Source organism: Tiliqua scincoides, chromosome 6 (assembly GCF_035046505.1).
Source record: "Tiliqua scincoides isolate rTilSci1 chromosome 6, rTilSci1.hap2, whole genome shotgun sequence".
Taxonomy (NCBI): domain Eukaryota; kingdom Metazoa; phylum Chordata; class Lepidosauria; order Squamata; family Scincidae; genus Tiliqua; species Tiliqua scincoides.
In genome coordinates, this window is record NC_089826.1 from 81,167,859 (window position 1) to 81,189,817 (window position 21,959).

Here is a 21,959-nt window from a genome sequence, read left to right on the forward strand (position 1 = left end):
AAATCCATCCCCCCCACTTGCGCGAGGCTCTGTGAGCTTCAGGTGACTCCAGAATGCATTGGGGAAGCCTCTGTGAGGTTCCCCGAAGCTTTAAACTGTGCTTCTGGAAAAACAAAAGCTCAGTTTCCAATCCCATTGGGAGCATCAGAGAGGCTTTCACGGGGTCCTAAAGGTACATGAGGCTCCACGCTCGGGGCATTTGCCCCATCACATGAATGGGAGGTCTGCCACTGCTTCATACAAGCATGTATGCTAGCATAAAGTTTTTGTGTCTCTTCATTCAAACTTCTTGGAGCACAGTTAAGATTATGTGTAATAATAGTGACATCACGTGCCCATCAGTTTGAAAGCAAAATGGGACCATCTAAAAATTAGGTCATGGGTTTCTACACACGCACAGGTCTCCCTAGATATGCAGAAGTACTGTACGAGTCATGCTTTGTTATCCACTGGGGTTCTGCAGTGGAACTCCAGTGGATAACAAGGTATGACCTGTACAGTACTTCTGCATATCTAAGGAGTCCCGAGTGCGTGCAGAAATACTGGATTTAAAAAATCAGTGAATAAAATGAATTTTACCAGTGGATGATAAAAAAAATCAGTGGATACCAAATCAGTGGAAAAATAGCTTTAAAGACCCACTTCCAGCTTTCTTGCGCCTCTCACCCCAGAATGTATTGGTATAGGCACTATACCACATTCAGCTACTAGATGAATGAAATGAAATTATATGGATGAAATTACCATTACTTAACAGCGTGAAGGTAGGAAACGGGATTTTGGTGCTTTTTCCCTTGTCACAAGGCATTTAAAGGTGGACCTTGGTATCCGTAGTGAGTCGAATCAGTAAAAACTGAGGTCCCACCTTTATAAAGAAAAAGGCATTTTTAAAATGTACAAGTTTGGGAAACTTGAACTTCATGACCTATGAGATATTGTGGACCTGTGTACCAAAGTGTCAAGGTAGTTGTGGGTTTTTTGGGGGGTGGGAGGAAGAGAAAGGGAAATAGGAGGCTTTGGGAGAGAAGAAATTGACCTGCTCAAGCTGCTTCGAGTCAGTATCCTGAAGGAGGATTACAGTCTGGGATGCGTGCCATGTGGTTAAAATCCCTCCCTACAAGTTTCTTCCTTGCATGAAGGCATATTTCAAGCTTATGGAAAGGGGGGGAAAATACCCTTTTTGTTTCCCAGTTTCCAGAGCTATAACCCAGCCAGGCTATGGTGTAGTAGTTCTGGTGTATAGAGTCAAGATGGTGGGCCAGTCACTATCTCTCAGTCTACCTCACAGGCTGGTTGTTAGGACAAAAGGAGGGCAGGAACTATGTACACCACATGTTGAGCTCCTTGGAGGAAGGGCAGTATAAAAATGTGTAAATATGCTTATTCTTTTGTAGTTGCCATAGATCACTGGTTATGGTTATTTTATATATAAATATAATATACATAAATGTTGTTGACATATCTCCTTACCAAACGACCAAACTACTGTGCAGGCTTATCTGGCATGGTTCAATTGCCTTTGATACTGTTCCAGAAAAAGTCAGAGATGTACGCATCCTGCCAAGGAACAAAATTGAAATGGGGGGAAAAAAAAAGATGGGATACTTGACTTCTAAATAGGATAGAAATGTCTAGTTTTCATGTTTCCTTTCCGCTCTTCCACTTACTTGTCCAGAATTGTCTTGGGATCTTCCAAGATGGGGAAGACAACAGCAAGGGAAGCTCTGAAGATGATTTAATATTGGTTATTTATCGATAATTAAAACCTTCAGTGGCTGTCAGCCAGGTTAAAAATACTTCTCCCTTTAGGCCATGGTTCAATTAATGCACGTTTCTGATGTACTTAAAAATTATTTCTGCTTTAAATATCCCCCGTGAGAGACGGTGTGAATCTGTAGAGTAGCTATTTTGAATTGGGGACTGGGTGGGCAGCTGTGGTTTTCTATATCTTGCTACACACTGGGCTTTAATTTGACTTTTCTTGCTGCATTACAACTTCATGGGGCTTTCATTTTTAAATAACTTTCTTCTTGAAAAATATAGGCATTATTACACCTTTTAAATCTTTTTTTTCTTTGAACTCTCTTCTAATTAACTCTTAATCATTTTCAATCTTCTTTTTCCAAAAACTGACTGTCAAGAAATATGTTAGAGCTAGGGTAAGTGTTTTTTCTCTTCATACACTGTAAGTAAGGCAATTATTTTCAGTTCCCATTTCAAACTTTCCAAGTTCTGCTCCAATATTGTATTTTTACCAGCCGTATTATTACTATTATAGTGGTCATCATCATTTATAGCAGGGCCTTCCAAACCCCACCCCAATGGCCAGATCCAGGGTTTGGTCTAGCTCATCCACCCCATGACTAGACCTTGCCATTCCACCGTGGAATTGCATGACTTTCACCTAGATTGGGGGATGGACACTCTGGGCATTCGCGTCTGCCCAGACACCCTGCTGCACAGACTTCTGAGACACTGGGCAACAGATGTGACTGCCCAGAGCGTCCCTGCCTTCGATCTAGGTGAAAGTCACGGGCAACATGGTGGAACGGTAAGATTCAGTCTGAATGGGGACCAGTTTTTTGTAACACAGTGATCGTGAGCTTGGCGACCACTGATCTATAGTAAAGTAAGCAAAAAGAGGAAATCTGTGTCCCAAAAGACTTAGTCTTAATTTCAACAGTGAGACAGCAGATTATTTGTTTAGAATATTTATATACCATACTGAATACTCTTTTCCAACCAGAAAAAGTTCACAAAGCTATTTACATTGCAAAGAAATGAAAAGGTGGTTTCTTTTCCCAAAAAGGACTTGCAGTCTGAAATGAAATGCAAGGGAGACACCTGTAAACAGGCGCTGAAAAGAATGCTATGCCGGAGTGAACAGGGGCAGTTGTTCTCCCCCTTGCTTAAATATAAGGGACCCATCACGTAAAATTTTGTCTTTTCCCAGTTTAACAGGTCAAAACTAAAAACAGAGAGGAGGGGATAGGAAAAGGAGAGGCAAGAATAAAAGGATGTATCAGGGCAAATTCTGTGGTCTGTGTACTTGGTTTCCACTGGGGATGTGGACTATGGGCTTACAAAAGATTTCAGAGTAAAACTTCGTTGCTAGTGTTTTTAGCTGTTAAAACCTAATAGTTTCACTGTCTGAAACTATTGTCTGCCCATTAACATTGATTAGAAGCTTATCGTGGTGAAGTGTTTCTTTCTTTTACAGGACGCTATAACGCATGCAGGCATTCTGCCGGCAGCCTGAATGCTTGAAGAGGCTACATCAAATAATAACAGGAAACGGTTAACTTCCTACTTCCCATTAATTTTCGATCGTCTCTTTTAGCATTCAGACTGCCTACAGCCTACCTGCATGCCCTAAAAGCATGAATGCTTATGGAGTCTTATGGAGAAAAAAAAATGCTTCTCCCCAGTAAGCTTCTAAACAATGTTAATGGGCATGGAGATGCGGGCCTCTAGATCCGCAGATAATTGAGTCCATAGATACCAGATCCGCAGATGGGGATGCCTGTACTTAAAAAAAAAAAAGTCTCTGAGATTAGTGCCAGTATTGAACTTTGTGTAATCATTGATGGCAACATCTTGTGAACCTGAAGTTAGACTGTAATGTAGAAGTTTAACACTATAATCCAAAACCAGCTGGGTGAAGCTGCAAGTAATTACTGAGAGACTGGAGCTACCCCCTAAAACTGCATCACCTTTCAGGTTCTTCCCTCTCCATCCTGACCCCATGTTATGTTGCTTCAGAAGTGGCAGTTTGATATGGAGTCGGAGAAGGAGGCCTGACAACTCCATGTTTCTCATAACAAATAGTTCTGCCCTTCAACTTGGATTCAAACTTGGGTTTGATCTCACTGACTTCAGAAACAGAGAATCTTGGCTTCAGAAACACTTCTGGTTTCCACACTACAGATGACTGTAATTACAGGGCTACCTAGAATACTACCAAAAACATACTGTAGGGAAGAACGGGGGGACGGAATGGTTCCTCTGCTTTTGGACACTTTTGTTATCCACAGAAAATTTCAAGTAGTGTTAAATTGCCTTATTGAATGTTTGGAAAGCTACCAAGCTGACAATGTAAACTTACAAACCAACCACCTTTGGAGTATAGGAACAGTCTAAGTACATCACCAAATCTCTGTTGGTTTCCTTCTTTCAGTAGATCTGTCTTTATTTGGCTAATATCCAGGGATGATTGTTTAACTAGTTTATGGATCAAGCTGTTTCTGTGGAGTATGGTATAAGAGAATTATGTGTTAGAATTATTTTTTCTTTTTAAATCAGAGCACTTTAAACCAGAGCATTAGACTGCTACAGAGAATGGCATCACAACTCACAGTAAGTTTCTTCTTTCTTTCTTTTTCTGGACTTAAAATTCATGTGTTTAGGGGTGATGATTCTACATATCTTCCAGGCTTTTGTGTTCATGTCGCTTTCATGGACAAAAAGTTATGCATTAAGGCTGTGGACTGATAGCCTATTCAAAAATTAAGGGCACCAACCAGTCAACATTCAAGATCTAATTAGGTGAAGGAAGTCTCCTTTCTTGAAAGTGTTCTTCCTTGCTCCAGTAGCTGCTTGTAACTAAAGAAAAGACACTGGAAGATCTGATTGTGGTTCTTCTGCATACATATACATTGGCCCTCCATATCCAAAGGCTCAATATCCCTGGATTTTAGAATCCATGGAAGCTGAGCCCATGGCTGGAGGGCCTCAGAGGAGATCCCAGACGTGACTGGAAGTCACATCCAGAGGTGTTTTGAGGCCCTCCAGCTGCAAATTTAAAAATCTGTGGAATTCAATATTCACAGTGGGGTGCTGGAACTGGTCCCCTGTGGATACAGAAGGCCCACTGTAATTTGTTGGGCAGCACTGATCAACGAGGTCTCGAGTGGTAAACTTGGATTGCCCTTAAGGCAGAGGTTCCCAAACTGATGTGTTGCAGCGCCCCAGCCAGGGAACCTCCGTCGCTGCCCCCTTAAGAGATGGGGCAACACCAGTGACACAATCTCCACAATTGTAACAAAAACTGGAAGTGGGCTTTTTTCTGTTTACTGAAGTTTGGAGGCATAGGGAGGCCTGCAGAGGGGGTTGCAGGCTCCCCAGACTCTCCAGAGAGCCATAGCAACCCCTAGGTAAGTTTTAAAAAATGTTTTGACCCTGGCAACAGTGTGATTATGCCAATCATGTTGCCTCCTCCTCCCCACCCCTTCAAACACTTATAGCAGCTGGAACAGCTGCCCTAAGAGTTTGGTGTCTTCCAGGTTAATTGTGCTTGTTTTGCCAGGAGAAATAGCTGCTGCTTTTTTGTTTTTAACTTTATCTTGATAGAGTCTTCGCTTGACTTAACTGTATACTTGTTTTTTTCCCCTACTCCTCCTCCAGGAGAATGTGGATAACGTTATTCGTGCCGTTGATACTGCACAACATCTTATAAACAATAATGCTTCATTCATTATTATCCAGGTAAAGTTCCTTATTTGTTGAAAAAGGTGCAGGGCTGGATTAACATAGTGACAAAAGTAGCATATACTAATGGGCCTCGTGTATTCAAAGGCCCTGCATTAAATGTTTGCAGGCTGTCTCTGGGGAACTTGGCATCTCACAATCTGGCGATCCTGTTACATGTTGGGGAAGCTGCATGTACAAGTGTGCGCTACTTTACTGTCCCTCCTTACTGGAGGTTGAGCTGTTAACCTGCCTGGAGATGCTAAGCAGGATCAGCCTTGGGTTGTCCTTGGATGGGAGACAGGTAGTCGCCGACTGAGCTCACAGAGGAATGTGTGGAATGTGGTGGAATCAGCTGACAAGAAACAGATAAAATCTTGAGCTGGCTAGTGTGATCTATAGGATACTTTGGGCTCCGTTTTGCTCCCCCTGCCGGGAATGGCTCCGAAGGGAAGGGCCTCTCGCTCACCTCCCTGCCAGGCTGAGTGTCCGCCCCCCTCCAGCTACACCACCAGATACCAGGCCGCCTCATTAAGAGCATCTTTGTTGTGCTTTGAACACCGTCGTATATGTGGTCCGTCTTTAAGTGGATGGTTCTTAAGCGGCACATGCCTGTAATCACATCGTGCAGACATCATTTGTAACATAACAAATAATTTCATTCAAATTTAACTTCACTGTGAGCTCAATCCAGCTATGCCTCAGCGCCGGCACAGTGCACATTCCGCTGGCGCGGAATGAACGTCCTAGAAAGCTCATTGTAAGATTTTGAGGCACCAGCAGGAAGGCCTGTGTCAGCCTGCCAGTGCCCATGAAAGCTTGGCATGCGGCATAGGGACAGTGGGAGGGCAGAACAGGATGGGGGAAGGGGTAGTGGGGGAGGAAAGGGCAGTGATGGTGACCGCTTTATAACATATGCTACACACTAGCTTAATCCCTGAAAAGGAGTCTTATAAATGTGCTTACAGTTCAGTGTGCTTGAAATTCTTATGGGTGTGTGTTAAAATGTGTGTCCTGTTTTTTTTTTCTTCTCCAAAGGAAACCAAAAAGTACATGGATACAATAATAGGTTACTTTGAGCAGTATGCTGAATGGGTCAAGGAATCGGTAAGGTGCCCTTTTTCTCCCAAAATTTTTCTCCCAAAAGTGGACCTCAACAAGTGGGAAACCCTGGCCTCTGAGCGGCCCGCTTGGAGGCAGGCTGTGCAGCATGGCCTTTCCCAGTTTGAAGAGACACTTGGCCAACAGTCTGAGGCAAAGAGGCAAAGAAGGAAGGCCCATAGCCAGGGAGACAGACCAGGGACAGACTGCACTTGCTCCCAGTGTGGAAGGGATTGTCACTCCCGGATTGGCCTTTTCAGCCACACTAGACGCTGTTCCAGAACCGCCTTTCAGAGCGCGATACCATAGTCTTTCGAGACTGAAGGTTGCCAACTGTGGCCATCTGGAGAACACAAACTATTTTTTATGATTATTTAAAATATTTATATACCTCTTTCCAGCAAATTCACAAAGTAATTTACATAACAAATGCAATTCTACACAATAAGTGTGTGTGTATGTGTGTGTGTGGGCGAAGCACTCAGAGCAGTCATTCTCACACATTTAGCTCCACATTTAGATTCACTTTTTAGAATGAGAATCTGTCAGGACCCACCGGAAGTGATGTAATGGCCGGAAGTGCCGTCATCAAGCAGCATTAAAAATTAAAAAATTTTTAACAAGCCTAGGCTGCAATCCTTCCCACACTTACCCAGGAGTAAGTCCCATTGACTATTATTGTTAAAAGCATATACATAGTAGCTTGTTAAAAGTACAGGTCTGTAACATTTCCCCAAATGCAGTCATAGACCAGGGTAGCATCAAGTCTAATATATTAAAAATAAAATATTGTAATGAATGGAGACCCACCTGAAATTGGCTTGCGACCCACCTAGTGGGTCCCGACCCACAGTTTGACAAACACTGACTTAGAGTATTGTGCCATCAGTGAAAGTAGAACTTTGAGCAATGACTCTTAAAATCTAGCATTAATTTCCTGGTCAAATGCAACTTAGAGTTTGTTTTTTTAAAAAATGGCAATTTCGTCTAAAATGCTAAATACTTAACTTTGTGTCTGATTTCTTACAGATTTCTACAGAAGTAGCAACATGTAAACCTATTGCAAACATGATAGATACCGCTGTAGATATATTTTTATGCAGCTATGTAACAGATTCTTTGGTAAGAATACTTTGTATTCCTGCAAACTAAGGGGCCAAATCCTAAAGGCCCATAGTGCTGGCGTTGAGCTCCAGTGCCGGCGTTAGGTGTCATAAACATACTGTAAGGCATGTTTATGGCACAGTGGGATGAGGGAGCACACTTGGAAGGGCGCCAGCCAAAAGTGAGTGAGACCTTGGGGTGGCGGTGTGGGCTTTCAGGGTGTGGGGCAGGGAAGGCACCGACCCAGGATGGGGATGGGACTGGCAGAAGCCTCCTCTGCCAGATCCTATCCTCCGTGTCCAGGAGAACAGCCTCTTACAGAGGTTCTCAAGTCTGCGCCGGCAAAATGACCAGCGCAGACTTGAGAAACCCGGTTCTGGAACCTGCGCCCTTACTCGGGGGAAGGGGTTGAACGTCTCCTTTCCCAAGGAGACCTTTGGCGGCTTCCCAGCACCCTCAGGGTACAGTGGTTGCCATTTTGGTTCCACTGTTTCTCTAGGTACCTGGAAGCTTAGTATTGGGTTGTAAGTTTTGGGGAGGTGAGGACTGGCATCTTAACAGTGCAAGGATGATGCTTTAGAGAGCCTAACAGGAGCTGTCGTTGTTCCCTGGAGCTTACAATCTAAAATTCAATACTGGGAGAGAAAATACGTAGATAGAGGGAAACAGAGACATTAGCAACTGGGGGAGACTATACAGTTATTTCAGTTATAGAATAGTACAGCCGTCCCCCAGTACCCACTGATCTGATTATCCACAGTTCCTTGCCCTAGATTGGTACTGTAGAAGTTTCCTTCCTGTGGCCAGTAGTGTTGGCAAGTGGTGATTTCCATTAAGACAGCAGCACAGAGCAAATGGTTAACCCCCTCCCTGGAGCTGTTTTATTTGAAAACTCAAAGTTGTATGGAATCTCTTCTGCCACCCAACAGAGAGCACCATCTGGATTTATTCCTGGATAGTGGCAGGCTTTACAAGTGCATTTTGTGCTGCAGTGGGAACATGTACTAACCTTCAAGTGCCTTGGGGAGCACAGAAATTGTATTCTTTTGTGAAGGGGCAGGGAATAATATAATCCAGTTAAACACACCTCGGTAATTTCTTGCCATTGCTGTTTTTTGTAAGCGCTTTCAAATGCTGTGAAGAAGCAAGATTAAAACTGTATAGAGGCCATTACGGTTAGGTTAGCATAAAGGCGAGACTTGCCTCTAAGATGTTAATTTGAATAGCATTGTAATACTTGTAGAAGTGGAAGACAGCAAGAAGTTAACTTGAGCAAAACAGTTCCAGGTGACCAAATTTGGGGAGGGATCCCAAAGGCTACTAGCCCACCTCATTTTGATCCCAGATCTGAAGCTAAGGGGACTCAAAGGTTAAGCAAAACTAAAATGGGTCTATTTCAATCATCGTACAGTAGACTGAGTTGGACCAGGGAAGAGGTTCTATGCTTTGTCGTGCTTATCCTGGGAGGGGTCTGGTTTCCCCACATAGCTGGGTAAACAGGTCCAGACCTATAGAACCCAGAATGTCAGACCACCTCTTTTAAACAGGCAGAGCTAATTGGTCCAATTTGTGTAATCGCTGAACTATTCTTTCTTATATAAATAGAATCTCCTGACCCCCCCCCCCCAAAAAAAAAAAACACGACATGAAGGAGCTACTGCTTTTGCAGGCAGGGACGATAAGGCTGCTTTTGTTAAACTATGTAGCAGGAGGAAAGTCTTCCAGGCAAGGCTATTAATCTCCGGAGGCAATGAGTGTACCTTGCGGTTTGCTTTTCGCTGGTCAGGATGAAGCAGTGCAATTGAGTGGCTCTTTTTTTAAAAAGTTGTTGCCTGCATTCCAAATGCTTCTGCACAGTGCGCTGTGCTAGACTGAAGGCACGCTCCCCTGGAGTTTAGTTTGGCTTGGGGATTTGTTTTGGTTTGGACAGTTATCTCATGCAGGGTGAGGTGGTTTCCCCACTTGATTTTCTTTCTCTAAAAAAACACTATTTGCCGCATGTGGTAGCTTTTTTTGCCTGGAGCTACAAAAAAAGAGGGGGAGCCAAAATCCTTTCTTGAGGGTTGGGGGACACCTCTCCCCTCAACAAGATGCCTCTGTTTATTCTGGGGAGATTCCCCTCCCGTGTAGCCCCTAAACTGCCCCATTCCTGAGAGTCCCTTGATCTGCAAGTCAGGCTTTCAGGGGAGCAAAAGAGGGGCTCAGGAATAAGTTTGCTTGTGGGAACTTTCTTCCACAGGCACATCCTAGGATTCTGCCCAGGTCTCGGGTTGATTGTTGATTAAGTGTGGTTCAGGATAACTAGGGCTTCTCTTTAACTAGGATCTGAGACCAGAGTTTATAGTTTTCTGATTTCACAGGCCTACAAAATTGAGGGTCAGAAAAATTTTTCCCAAAATTTATGGTGTTTTGATATGAATTTGGCATCCGTTTTGCCCTATCACGTCTAGTTTTGGAGATGTAGTATAGCCTCATTAGTGAATGGTTCAAGCGGCTTCCTCATGAGGAAGCCATGGTGTAGGCTTCCTCATGAGGAAGCTGCTTGAACCATTCACTAAAGAGGCTATGCCGTGTCTCCAAAACTAGATATGATAGGACAAAACAGATGCCATTTTTGGAATTGGCACCCCAAATATACCCAGGAATTGGTGTAACACTTAAGGAAGCAAAATATGTGTTGTCCTGTGTTTTGAGAGTGGCTTAACCTTCATAAATGCTGGTCCCCGCAAACTGCAGTGGAGAAAGGAAAGAGAATGTAAGGGATAGAAGACACTCTAGTGGAGAAAAATGCACATTCTGTCTCCAAAGTTGAGAAGGAACCAGTATTATGTCTTCAGAAGCCCATGCTTTTCTTTTTTTCTGACCTTGCGTGCTGTTGGCCATGTACAGAATAAGTGAGAAGGAATGAGGATAATAGAGAGTCAGTGTGGTGAATGGTTACCATGTTGGACTAAGACTTGGCAGACCCGGGTTCAAATACCTGCTGAACTACAAAAGCGATATTGGGCCTGTTGCTGTCTCTTGGCCTGATCTCATCTACCACCCAGGGTTGTTGCAAAAATTGAATGGGGAGCAGGGTGATCATGTGCTCTTGCCCGGACTTGTGCGGAAGAAGGATTGGATAAGAATGTAATTGGTAGAGAACAATGTGGACACACATTTAAATGTTTCACTTTACATTGTTGTTTCTTGCCTTTAGAATGTCTTCTGGTTCGGCTTGGGAGGCTGTTTAGTATTTCTAATCCCTGCCATCATTTGTGCAGTAAAGCTAGCCAAATTTTACCGGAGGATGGACACCGAAGATGTGTACGATGAGTAAGTAAGCAGACAGCCTGTAATAAAGAATTGTTGCAAAACACAATACATGGGGATACATTTAATGATTCACTGGAACAGAGGATACTCATTAAGGTAATAAGGTTTGTTGCTTGACACTGCAAATACTTAAATTTATATACTGCCTTTTTTGTATTGTAACCAAGGCAGCTCATAGCAAAAATTTGAAACGACTTAACTATAGCAGACTATAAAAAGTGAGGCAGTATAGCAACAAAAGCAATCAATTCAACAAATAAGGAGGACAAAAAAGTACACAAGTACCCCCCCCCCCCACACACACACACATACATTGGGGCTATCAGAGAATGCTTGTTGAAACAAAAGGGTCTTCATTGTCCATTCAAAGCATTGGTCAGGAGGGTCAGCTGCATCTCACTCAGGAAGGAATTCCATGGGGAGGGGGCCACCTCTGAGGAGGCCCCCTCATGCATCCCTATAAGTTGCATCTCGCAAAACAGTGGGGCTCACAAGAGGGCCTCCCTAGAAGATTTTAGGAAAATGGCAGACTTGAAACTGAGGAACATGGTCCTTCAAGTATCATGGCCCCAAACTATGGAGAACTGTAAATAATTAAATCTGTGGGGGGGTGGGGGTGCGGTGCAGCACCACAATATTGGGAGGCGCACGTTGCCGTCTGGAGATTGTGCACGGCCTCCCAGCCTCCAGATGCGACTGAAAGTCAGTTCTGGTCATGTCCTGGAGGCCTTCTGAGATTCTCCAGCTGTGGGCCCTGCATCTGCAAATGCAGAGTCCACGGATAATGAGGGCCCACCGTATTGATTAGGTGCCGTTCATGTACATGGTGTTTTTACAGTGTTTTGTAGAGATACTTAAAATAAATTACCAGTCTCTGCCCCAAGGAGCTTGTCACATAAATTTCAATAGTAAACATGACGCTAGAGAAAGTGGAAGCGAGAGTAACAAATGGAAGGGGGTAGTAGAAGAGATGGACAAGGGTGTGGTTGATCAAATGTTATTGCTAGATATTGCCACTGAATAACCTGTTCTAAAAGTATTCCCTGAAACAATAGCCTCACCCTCAAGGTGACAACCTTGAAATATATATCATCCTTTCTATTTCCTTGCCGCAGCTCTTTGCTTTTATCTTGCATTAGTTATCCCGCTTTTCCTAATTGGATTTCTCTTCTCTTCTTCCGTTTACAGTTCCTCTGTCTCAGGGACTTGGCATTTTACTTTATGATAGCTGTTTTTACTTATTTTTCACTTGTCTTCAGTTTACCTCTTTGTTGTTTGGCCATTTTTTTGTAATTCTGTCCGATGCCTTTTCCCCCCCTTTGGATTTTTTTTTAAACCATTTTAAGTCTCTCACTTTTAATTCTTTCTTTTGTTAGACTAGCAGTGGAAAAAAACAATATGGACATACTTCTAAGCCAAATATTCACACGTTTTACTACGTATTAACACAGAAGATAACTAATTCTTTTTTTTTATATTTTGTAGTGTTGAAACTATGCCCATGAAAAAGTAAGAGATTTTAATTGATACTATGGCATGTTAAACGGGAGGGCTTGTTTTTAAAAATGGAGCGTGCTTTTTTAAAAATTTTGTCAACATATCTGGGATGTTTTACTTTTTTGGTTGTACGCTTTTGATCTATTGCTCTACATGAGTATCACAAAGAGTTAATGCAGAGCATGTAGAAGAACAGGATGTTCTATAGAGTTAACTTAAATGGACAGTTCCCATTTTTCAACAAACTCCTGTTTGTAACCTCATTATAATAATGAATAGGTTGAGGTCTTTTAGTTATTGTGTTCTGCAGCTTTTTGGGGGTCGTTCTAATTTGCCTAGGGAAGACTCTTTTTGTAAAGGCAATTAACAACATTTTATAAAATAAATGCCTTCTTTGTTTGTTTTATTTATTTATTTATTTATTTTTTTGGTCATCATCTTTGTGTATGGAGCTGCATCTTATCATTAACACAGTCCTTTCTTGGTATTATTTATTTTATTACAGTTTGGAAAATGGTAATAATGGTTATCATAAAGAACATTTATATGGTATACACAATCCAGTTATGACAAGGTAAACCAGGTTTGAAACTGCCTGCCTTCTAAGCATTCATGCTTAATGTGTTGTGCATTTCTCACTCAGCCCATTTTTTTCTGCACATTTTACTGTCAGTACCTTTTTCCTTTTGCATGACTTCTTATTGCTTAACTGTCCTTTTGAAAGTATGCCCTGTAGAGCACTATAGATTGTAATTTAACAGTGGAATATCACAGATTTCAGTGTTTTAAGCTTGCCAGGCATTTACCCAGAACTTGCAACGTGATTACTAGACACTAGATGTTCGCAGGATATGTATTAACTTTATGGAAACTATTGTGTTAGGAATATCCTCCCAACTTATTTATGTCGAATGACCATTAAGCAGAAACAAAAATGCTCTCTGGTTTTGTCAAATGTGTATGTTTTGGCAGTGCTGAAAATGTTTCCCTTTTCTAAAATATCTTTAGGTGAGTTAAAGATTAACCTTGAATTTATAAATCTTCTAAAAATCTATACAGTTGGATGTCGTTATTCATGGGGGATCTGTTCCCCCATGTGGGTGCTGAAACCCGCAGATGATGGAATCTGCAGGTGGGGATGCGTGGCCTCCCTGAGCATGGCCTCATTAGGCCTCCCAGTGCAACCGGAGAGCACTTCCAGTCACATTCAGGAGATTAGATGAGAGCCTCCAGCAACCGTGCTGAGTCATATCCACAGGTTCCAAACTCATGCGTACCTGTATTTGTTTGAAAGTACCTATGTAGGCTGCATGAGTTAACCAAAGTACAGGGCTCTAACATAACTATCAGGCTATTGGAGTATATTGTTCATCATCCTAAATATAAGTGAAAGTGTTTTCAAATGAGAAGTCAGTACCTTGCTAATTTTTTCCCCTTCAAGATGCAATGCAAGTTTTTTTAAACTTTAGAGACCTGAGACAGAGTTTGAATACCTGTGAGTTGCTTTTCCCTGTTTCTTAGTACAAGAGCCTTGCTGTCTGTAGTCCTTGCTTTCCTGTAGTCCTCCTCTCCTTTTCAAGTTTTCTGCTATCTCAGTGTTTTTTCACTGCTGCATTTAGTTAGATAGAAGTGGTTTTGCGTCTTTACACAAGAAAATCCTTCTTGTCTAGGCTAAATCATGGACTAGATTGACCACTGCACAGTGAAAACTACCTGTATTTTTCTTGCCTTAACCTAGGAATAATAAAATTTTTCCATCGAAGCTGGGGAAGGAGGGCTACTAGTGATTCAAGTTTCTATGCCTACAAGTTTTTCAAAAGAGAAAAAGAAACCAGCAGACTTCCAGCACCGAGGAAAATTAGTCAAATTGTGTTCTGCAATCTTAGGAAATTCTTGTTTTCTGTAAAAATTTGCTCTCCATTCAGTATTGAAGCAGTGTTGCTAACTGTAAATATGAACATAGTATGCATCAAACAGATTTTATTGCCATGTTCTCTCTTGTAGCTCTGTGGAACAGTGGTAGTGTATACAGGAATCATTACAGGTAAGTTGCATGGTTGGTTTATCTCTGTGTGTGGTGATTTCTTTTTTTTTTTTTAAGGGGGCCTTGTAAAAGATAGTAAACCCAGCTTATATGAACTACTAAGGAGATTTCAAGCTCAGTCTCTAGTATCTCGAGGCAGGTCAGAACAAGATTTGTGTCCAAAGCCCATAAGAGCCACTACCAGTCTTGTTGACAATACAGGTAGCCCTCTTATATCCGTAGATCTAGTGTCCATGGTTTCAGTTGTTTGCAGATCTGCCTCCCCTCCGCACATTCATTAATGTGATTTAAAAGCTCTGCGAAAATGCTCTTTGCTGTACAGAGTTTCTCTAAGTTTACAGGTCAAAATGCTTCAAAAGACGGGTCCAAGGTAAGCAGACCAAATAACCTGTAGGTTTATAGCAATCTTGTAAATTAAGAACATTTTCACAAAGGCAAGCTTTTAAATCATGTCAATGGGCATGTGGGGTGTGGAAATGAGGGTTACCTGGATCCACATTTTCTGTATCCGTGGGTCGGGGGGTCCGTTGAATGGATCCCATGCCTATACTGAGCTAGGTGGATCAATGTCTAATTCAGTATGGCGGTTTTTATGCAGCGGACACTTCTGTTCATACTAATGGCATCTTGTGTTGGGTCTTGTCTGGTCATGAGCCTGGCAGCACCCTTTCCTGGTTGTCACAATGGCCACCGAATGTATGGACTGACTCACAGTGACCTCAAAAGGTCACCATTCACATTATTTTATTTCACCTATCTCGTCATGTGGAAATACTCTGAACATTCTCTTGTTACTTCATTTTTAGCCTTTGGAAATAGAACTCCAGATGGTCCTCTGGGAAAAGGCAACATCTTTCCAATCTAGCTCAAGTTCTCAATTTACATCATGAATCCTGACTTCTCTTGTTTGAGGATGGTACAGTAAATCGACTTCAAATGAAGAGAACTACGGAACCTCATGCCATAAAATGCTTGGCAGGCTCCTGGTGATCAGACCCCCTGACATCAATCATTTGCTGTTGAGTACCATTAAAAGTTTGGAATAGAGGTTTATTTTACAGCCCTGAATACGTTGATTTAGTTTACACTGGCTTCTTTGCATTTTGTTTTTTTTCTGCTTCAGGTTACCTTGACCAGTTGGAATGCTCTGTTCTTGTTGCAATGTTTGGAGATGTTACAATAGTGTGTATATATAAATCTGTGTTTACATGAAGAATACATTTTTGTGTACAGACACTTTTGTATGTGTTTTTTACAGCTGTCCTTCAGCAGATTTTTTAATACTGTTTGTTATACTTCACAAGCGACCTGTTCAGCATGATCAGTATTCCTTTGGTGCTGTTGGATAGCCAGAGTTGTCTGTTAAAAAAAAGTATGGAAACCTGCTTGTGTTTTTGTCTTTGTGGAAGTTAATGTAATCTAAAGGTTATTCTTCTGTCTTTCTAAATTATTTAATATATTATGTCATTAAAAACAAAACTGTATTTTTTTTCCTGAAAGCAACCAGCTTTAAAAGCTGCAGACCAATGTGTGAGGATAGGAAACCTTCATCCTTGCAATCTGAATAAATAGAAGCAGGGAAGGAGATGTTGGAAGACCTGTTCAGAGCTTCAGCGAATTGCATATACTGAGTGTACGATGGGGAAAGATGGCAGGTGCACCAGTCTGCCTTGATCTTGCATCAAATCCATCAGCGTAGCAGCTAAATGTAACAAAGCCCAGATATGCCTATGCCCAATTTCATGATCCTTACTTCACACCATTTGTGAGAGATAAAACAGTGTACTGGGCATCTATCCATAAGGTTATATACATTTTGGCTCACTTAGATCTTACAGCAAAGTACAAGAATGAAGTGGAGGTGCTGTACAGTCTCATTCTCATTTCACCATCAGTTTGCCAAAGGTGCAGCTTAATCCCAAAGCTAAGACATGGTGTTTCTCTGCTTTCTCTTCCCTTTAACTTGTAAAGAGCATTTTGGAAAGAAAAAAAAATTGCTGCATTTTGCTATCTAAACACAGTGTTCTAAGATTGCAGAAGTCTTTGAAGGCTGTTGCACTCTCTGGTCTTGAAGTTGGATGCGCACACAGATATTAGTGACTTGCAATTTCCAAAGGGCTGTACGTGAGAAACTAAAATCACTGTGAGGAAAATATGGGCGTCTTGAACTGAATTGGTAGACACTGGTTTTTATGCCAATAATGTTGGGGTGCATTCCTGCCCTGTTGGCAGTGATCACTGCTAGAGTAGAGTAGACAGATCTTCTCGAGTGTGTAAGACCACTAATCTTAATCACAGACCCTCTTTCCTAAAGAAGCTCCTTTTAGTGGAGCTTCTAGCAAGAATAATTCCAGGGAAACTTCAGATTTGTAATTTACATGGTCTTGTACATCAGTTGTCCAATCTGTGCACAGATGGTGAAATGAACTTGTGTGCCACGCTTCATCCAGTGAAAACTTTTTCCTACCTAACTCTGTGTTGGAAAAATGCCACACAAGAAGCAGCTCTTGCACCGAACAGAAACTGGTATTGTATTGTACTGGGGAATAACATATGTTTTTCACTAGTAGGGTAAATTAATTATTTCTACTGGACAATGTGTAGAATAAATCAGTGTGTGCGTGGGTGTGTGTGTATATATATATACATATAATGTTCAAAATTTATAGATTTTAACAAGTTCTCATTTTTAATTTGATAATGTTCTCAAATCATTTCAATAAAGTGGAAGCTTGATTAACGCCTGTGTAATTTTTTTAAATGAAGAAAACTGGTACAAAAGATTAAAATGGATTTCTGCATAAGGAAGCCATGTCATATTTAGATTTGATTTTTGCCTATGGTTAAACGTAGATAATAACAATAGTAATGATTGTTTCTAGGAAAACAATGGAGATTCATTAGAAACCAGGCCCTGGGTTAGTATCTGTTGTCTTTTCTGCTCCCTGAAGCAGTTGGTGGGCCACTATGTGTTACAGGAAGCTGGACTAGTAGGGCCTTTGGCCTAGTCCAGCAGGGCTCTTCTTATGGAGGAAGCAAATGAGGAGATAGTAGTCTGTGGAACTCCTTGCCACAGGATGTGGTGATGGTGCCTGGCCTTAATGCTTTTAAAAGTATCTTGCCTTGTGTGCTCCCAGATGCACCTGGTGGCCACTGTGAGATGTAGGAAGCTGGACTAGATGGGCCTTTGGCCTGATCCAGCGGGGCTCTTCTTATGGTCTTATGCTTTATGCTTCCTTGTCTCATGACCAGGATATCCCTACAGTCCCTGTGCTGTAAGGATAGCTCTGCCTCTCCTCTGTACCCTTCAAAAACTGCTAGAGGATATCTGAGACTCTGGAGCTAGTTTTCAGGGACTCCAAATGTTGGAAGGAATTGAAGAAAAAGATCTCCCCTCCTATGCAAACAGAAGCAGTTTCTGCTCATGCGATATGACCTTTGGATTCAAACCACTGATGAATACTGTAAGTTGGTAAACATTTATGCTAGGATATGAAGCAACGCTTTGGGTGAAATCCTGACCTTACAAAATTGTATGCCTCCTTTGTGGATGTCTTGTATATGAAAGATCACTGTAATGAACTGAAACTGGAAATAATTGGGGCAGTTCTGGACATCCTTACTGCTTCCATTCTTTGCAAGCTTGACCTTATGTTTAACTGCTTCAGGGTAATTGGACAAGACCTGACATGGAAAGCCATTTATAAGGTGATTGGAAAAATAGAAAATGCCATCTGGTTAAAAATCCCATGTTACTTGGGCAGGCATATTTATTTTAGTTATACAACCGCTGTTCTGTGTTGAGGCAGCAAGATTTGTCTTGTTTCCTTCCTGAATGTTCATAGGCCATTTAGCATTCCCTTGAGCTATAAATTATGGCCATATGCTTACCCCAGGAGTTTATTTAAAAGGGGGTTGGGGTGAGAAAACCACACACAACCCAATTTGCAAGAGCAAGAAGAGAGACTCCTTTGTACACCAACCTATAGCCCAATTCTACGTCTTTTCACTTGCATCGCACTGAGTCGCTCCCAAGGACTTCTGTGCTTCGCTATGAAGGTGGCCATCGTCATTCTCGTAGTTTTAATCGGTTTCATGGGAGTTTGGGGACACAATGCAAGGCCCAAAAAAAGGAGCCATGGTGAAGAGATTCATTTTCAAACTAAAGTGAAAGACTCCTGCACAATGAATATAAGTGGAAACGGCGACGTGAAACTCAGAATAGAATGCAAGAGTCGAGGCAAGACCTACTGGTGTGAGTACGCTGGAAAGCCGTCAATGTGTCGTCCTTTTAACAACAATCCAAGGACTTACTGGAATCAGATTGTCCTGGAACTAAGGAAACGGATCAATGCCTGCCACTCCAATCATGTTCTGAAGCCCACCATGTGCCTGAAGGCTCCTTCTGAAGCTCACATGAAGCAAGTGTCTTCCAACATAAAGTCAAACCCAAATCCTATCCAACTGGCAGATCTGGACCAAGTGAAGATGGTCCTGAAACCGCTACCTTCTGCAAAGCAGGTTAGAGAGAGCCAAGCAGGAAGAGGTTCTCTTAAAAAATCGGGGAAACCCAGACCATCTCCTCTTTTGCCCGTAAAGCCAACACATCAAGGTCAACTATCGGAAAATGATTCAGAAGCCTTGAAGTTGGCACGGGAGCATTGCTGGGAGTCACTGCATGATGTCTGTTCCTATATCATCAGCTTTTTCAGAGGCTGAGGACCAAAGGTAAATGTTTATTATACTTGGTTGAGGATCTCTAGTAGGCTGCAGATGTACAAGTGGATCAAACAGTACATCAAAGAAACCAAAAAGCAAGATTAGTGTATATTATTGCAATGATAGAAAATGCTTATGTGCCAGGACTAAAGGTGTTGAGACTCAATGGATTATTTAAACCCTTGCTTAACGATTCCCATTGAAACTGATAGAACCCGAATCATGATAATACTAAGCATTTGTGTCACTTTGTGTAAATTTCTTCACATCTGTTACCAAGATGTAGTCCATACAAAACTCTTTAAGTCTGTATTCCTATTTCATATTGCAGCTGGGGACCTGAAGCTGAGAAGGGAGTGTCTTTCCTAAGGCCATCTAGTGAATCCAGGGCAGAGACAACTTGGAAGAGTCCCGATTCATAGCTTAGCTTCCTAACTACTGTGCTATACCATAGGTCTGAACTGCTGCATAACTTTGACTGAGTTGTGCCCCAGTTTTTTTTTTTCTTTAAACTGTTAAGTTTGCCTTATGCTTCCTCCTAGTTTCTTGAAAGGAACCTATATGGAGGTTGGGATGATGTTTAAACTTATTCTAAATTTTATCAATAAAGTAAAATGGATTTATGGAGCAATCCTCTTCAAGTTTCTTTGTGTTAAATGGGGCTTACTCTCAGACCAGTGCTGTAATCCTATACACTCGCAGTGTTTCTCAAACTATGGGTTGGGTCCCCATTCATTTGAATATTTTATCTTTAATATATTAAACTTGATGCTACCATGGTGTGTGACTGCATTTGGGGAAATGTTACAGATCTGTACTTTTAACAGGCTACTATGCCTGTGCTTTTAACAATGATAGTAAATGGGACTTTCTCCTGGGTAAGTGTGGGTAGGATTGCAGCCTAGGATTGTCAAAACTCTTCTTGCTTGAGGTCACTTCTGGGCATGACATCACTTCCAGTGGGCCCTGACAGATTCTCATTCTAAAACGTGGGTGCTATTCCATGGGGCTTACTCCTGGATAAGTGTGTACTGTATAGTATACTGTATAGTACACAGTACACACCTAGGAGTAAGCCCCATGGAATATAAGTAGATATGCATAAGGCCAGATCTTCAACACAAAGCCCAAAACAACAACAAATAATCACACATGTGGAAATATAGACTGTGGAAGTGGCACATGAATGGACTTTGGTTGGATTTTCAGTCCTTCCAGCAGCAGGACCATAAATCTATGACTGTAGAATGCAAGCCCAATTTACTGGTGTGTGTATGTGTGAGTGAGTGACAGACAGACAGACAGACAGACAGACAGACAGACACCTTTGCGATGACTAGAGAGAACCTGCTGCTGTCACCAAATGAGTTGTGGAATTTGTGATACAATATCTGTCAGGGAAAATATATGAAATAAAGCGCAAAAAACTAAAGCTCTAGTGTGTTCACTAAGTCCGTTTTCTAAATTATTGATTTCTTCTTTTGCAGGGTAAAATTGTTACACTTCAGAAGTTTCCAACAGCGTGACCTTTTCAGCTGAGTTTCTATATCAGTTTGGGTTGTTTATTTTTTGCACCTCTGGTTGGTGTTTTTATTTTTTTCTTTCTTTTTTAAAGAAATAGTCCAACAGATCCCCAACCCTGGAATCCCTGAATCAGAAGAATTTCTTTCTATTACAGTGGGGAGATGGCTATAGTTTGTATAGCATATGCCAGTTTAACTGCACTGTATTATGGGGACACCCTATACGCTTGTGTAAAACCAAGACAAGAGCTAGAATTATTACTCTAGTTTGTACAGTTTGTGCTGATTGGTAGATTGTACAGCTAATTAAAAAATTATCTTTAAAAAGAAATCAGTTAAATTGTTCTTATTGTTTGTGAGGTTATGTACCATGTGAAGACAATAAAGTTGATTCCTGCTTGAGAACATTTTGTTGTTGGGGGTGGAAAGGTGGAGTCAGACGAGGGAGAAATGAGCTGCAAAAAGAGGGGTATAATTTAAGATACAATTTTAACACTATTGATTCAACTGCTGCTGAAGTACATTGTCACCCCAAGAAAGTGTATTTATTAATGGCACAAATCTAGACACCACTGAAGTGAGCAACATAACTAACTGGCTTCCGGGAGCACAAAATTTTTTAACAGCCCCATATCCCCTCCCAACAAATTTAACACCCCCATATGACATCTTAGAGGCCTCTGAAAGGCACTTCCTTCCATGACCCAGGGGGCACTGGGTTCCTTCTTAGTCCCTAGGTATCATACTTTGAGGGGGTTTTCGCTGAAAACCAGAAGTACCTTTTGGAGGCTTCTAGGTCATCCCTTCAAGGTGTGGCACCTGGGGTAAGGTGCCCCATTGCTCCCCCCTTAGCTAAGCCACTCACTGATATTGGTAGCTTTGGTAATTGATTCTCTCTTATGTTCATACCGCAATAGCCACTGCTGTTCATCTCTCCCATGATAATGTGAAGTCCCAGATCAAATGGGAGACAATCCACAATATGGCTTCTCCTTAAATTAGCATTGCCCTGCTTAAAAAATGGGCTTTGAGTTTTGGAGAGAGAGAGAGAGAGAGAGAGAGAGAGAGAGAGAGATGGTGTCTAAACTTTGCACAATGTGCAATTTATAGTGCTCGTAACCAGGAGGTGTTTCTCATTAGCATAAGTTTGTGCATACAAGCTCCTAGCCTGGTTTTACCAGCATATGTCC

The 21,959-nt window shown here is 41.8% G+C and overlaps 2 protein-coding genes across 4 annotated transcripts in view; both read left to right on the forward strand.

The window, feature by feature from the left end:
• PROM1 (prominin 1) overlaps window positions 1–17,229 on the forward strand; it is a 119,087-nt gene extending 101,858 nt beyond the window's left edge. For all 3 annotated transcript variants that reach the window (XM_066631785.1, XM_066631786.1, XM_066631787.1), the window contains 10 exons: window positions 2,142–2,159; window positions 4,303–4,356; window positions 5,404–5,484; window positions 6,505–6,573; window positions 7,597–7,689; window positions 10,871–10,986; window positions 12,472–12,495; window positions 12,989–13,057; window positions 14,488–14,527; window positions 15,334–17,229. In XM_066631785.1, the coding sequence (XP_066487882.1) occupies window positions 2,142–2,159; window positions 4,303–4,356; window positions 5,404–5,484; window positions 6,505–6,573; window positions 7,597–7,689; window positions 10,871–10,986; window positions 12,472–12,495; window positions 12,989–13,057; window positions 14,488–14,506 (543 nt within the window). In that variant the 3' untranslated portion in view covers window positions 14,507–14,527; window positions 15,334–17,229. The remainder of the gene's footprint in view (window positions 1–2,141; window positions 2,160–4,302; window positions 4,357–5,403; window positions 5,485–6,504; window positions 6,574–7,596; window positions 7,690–10,870; window positions 10,987–12,471; window positions 12,496–12,988; window positions 13,058–14,487; window positions 14,528–15,333) is intronic.
• Window positions 17,230–18,580: 1,351 nt separating this feature from the next.
• FGFBP2 (fibroblast growth factor binding protein 2) lies at window positions 18,581–19,246 on the forward strand. Its single transcript, XM_066632785.1, has one exon. The coding sequence runs from the start codon at window positions 18,581–18,583 to the stop codon at window positions 19,244–19,246; it is 666 nt and encodes a 221-aa protein (XP_066488882.1).
• Window positions 19,247–21,959: the final 2,713 nt, after the last annotated feature.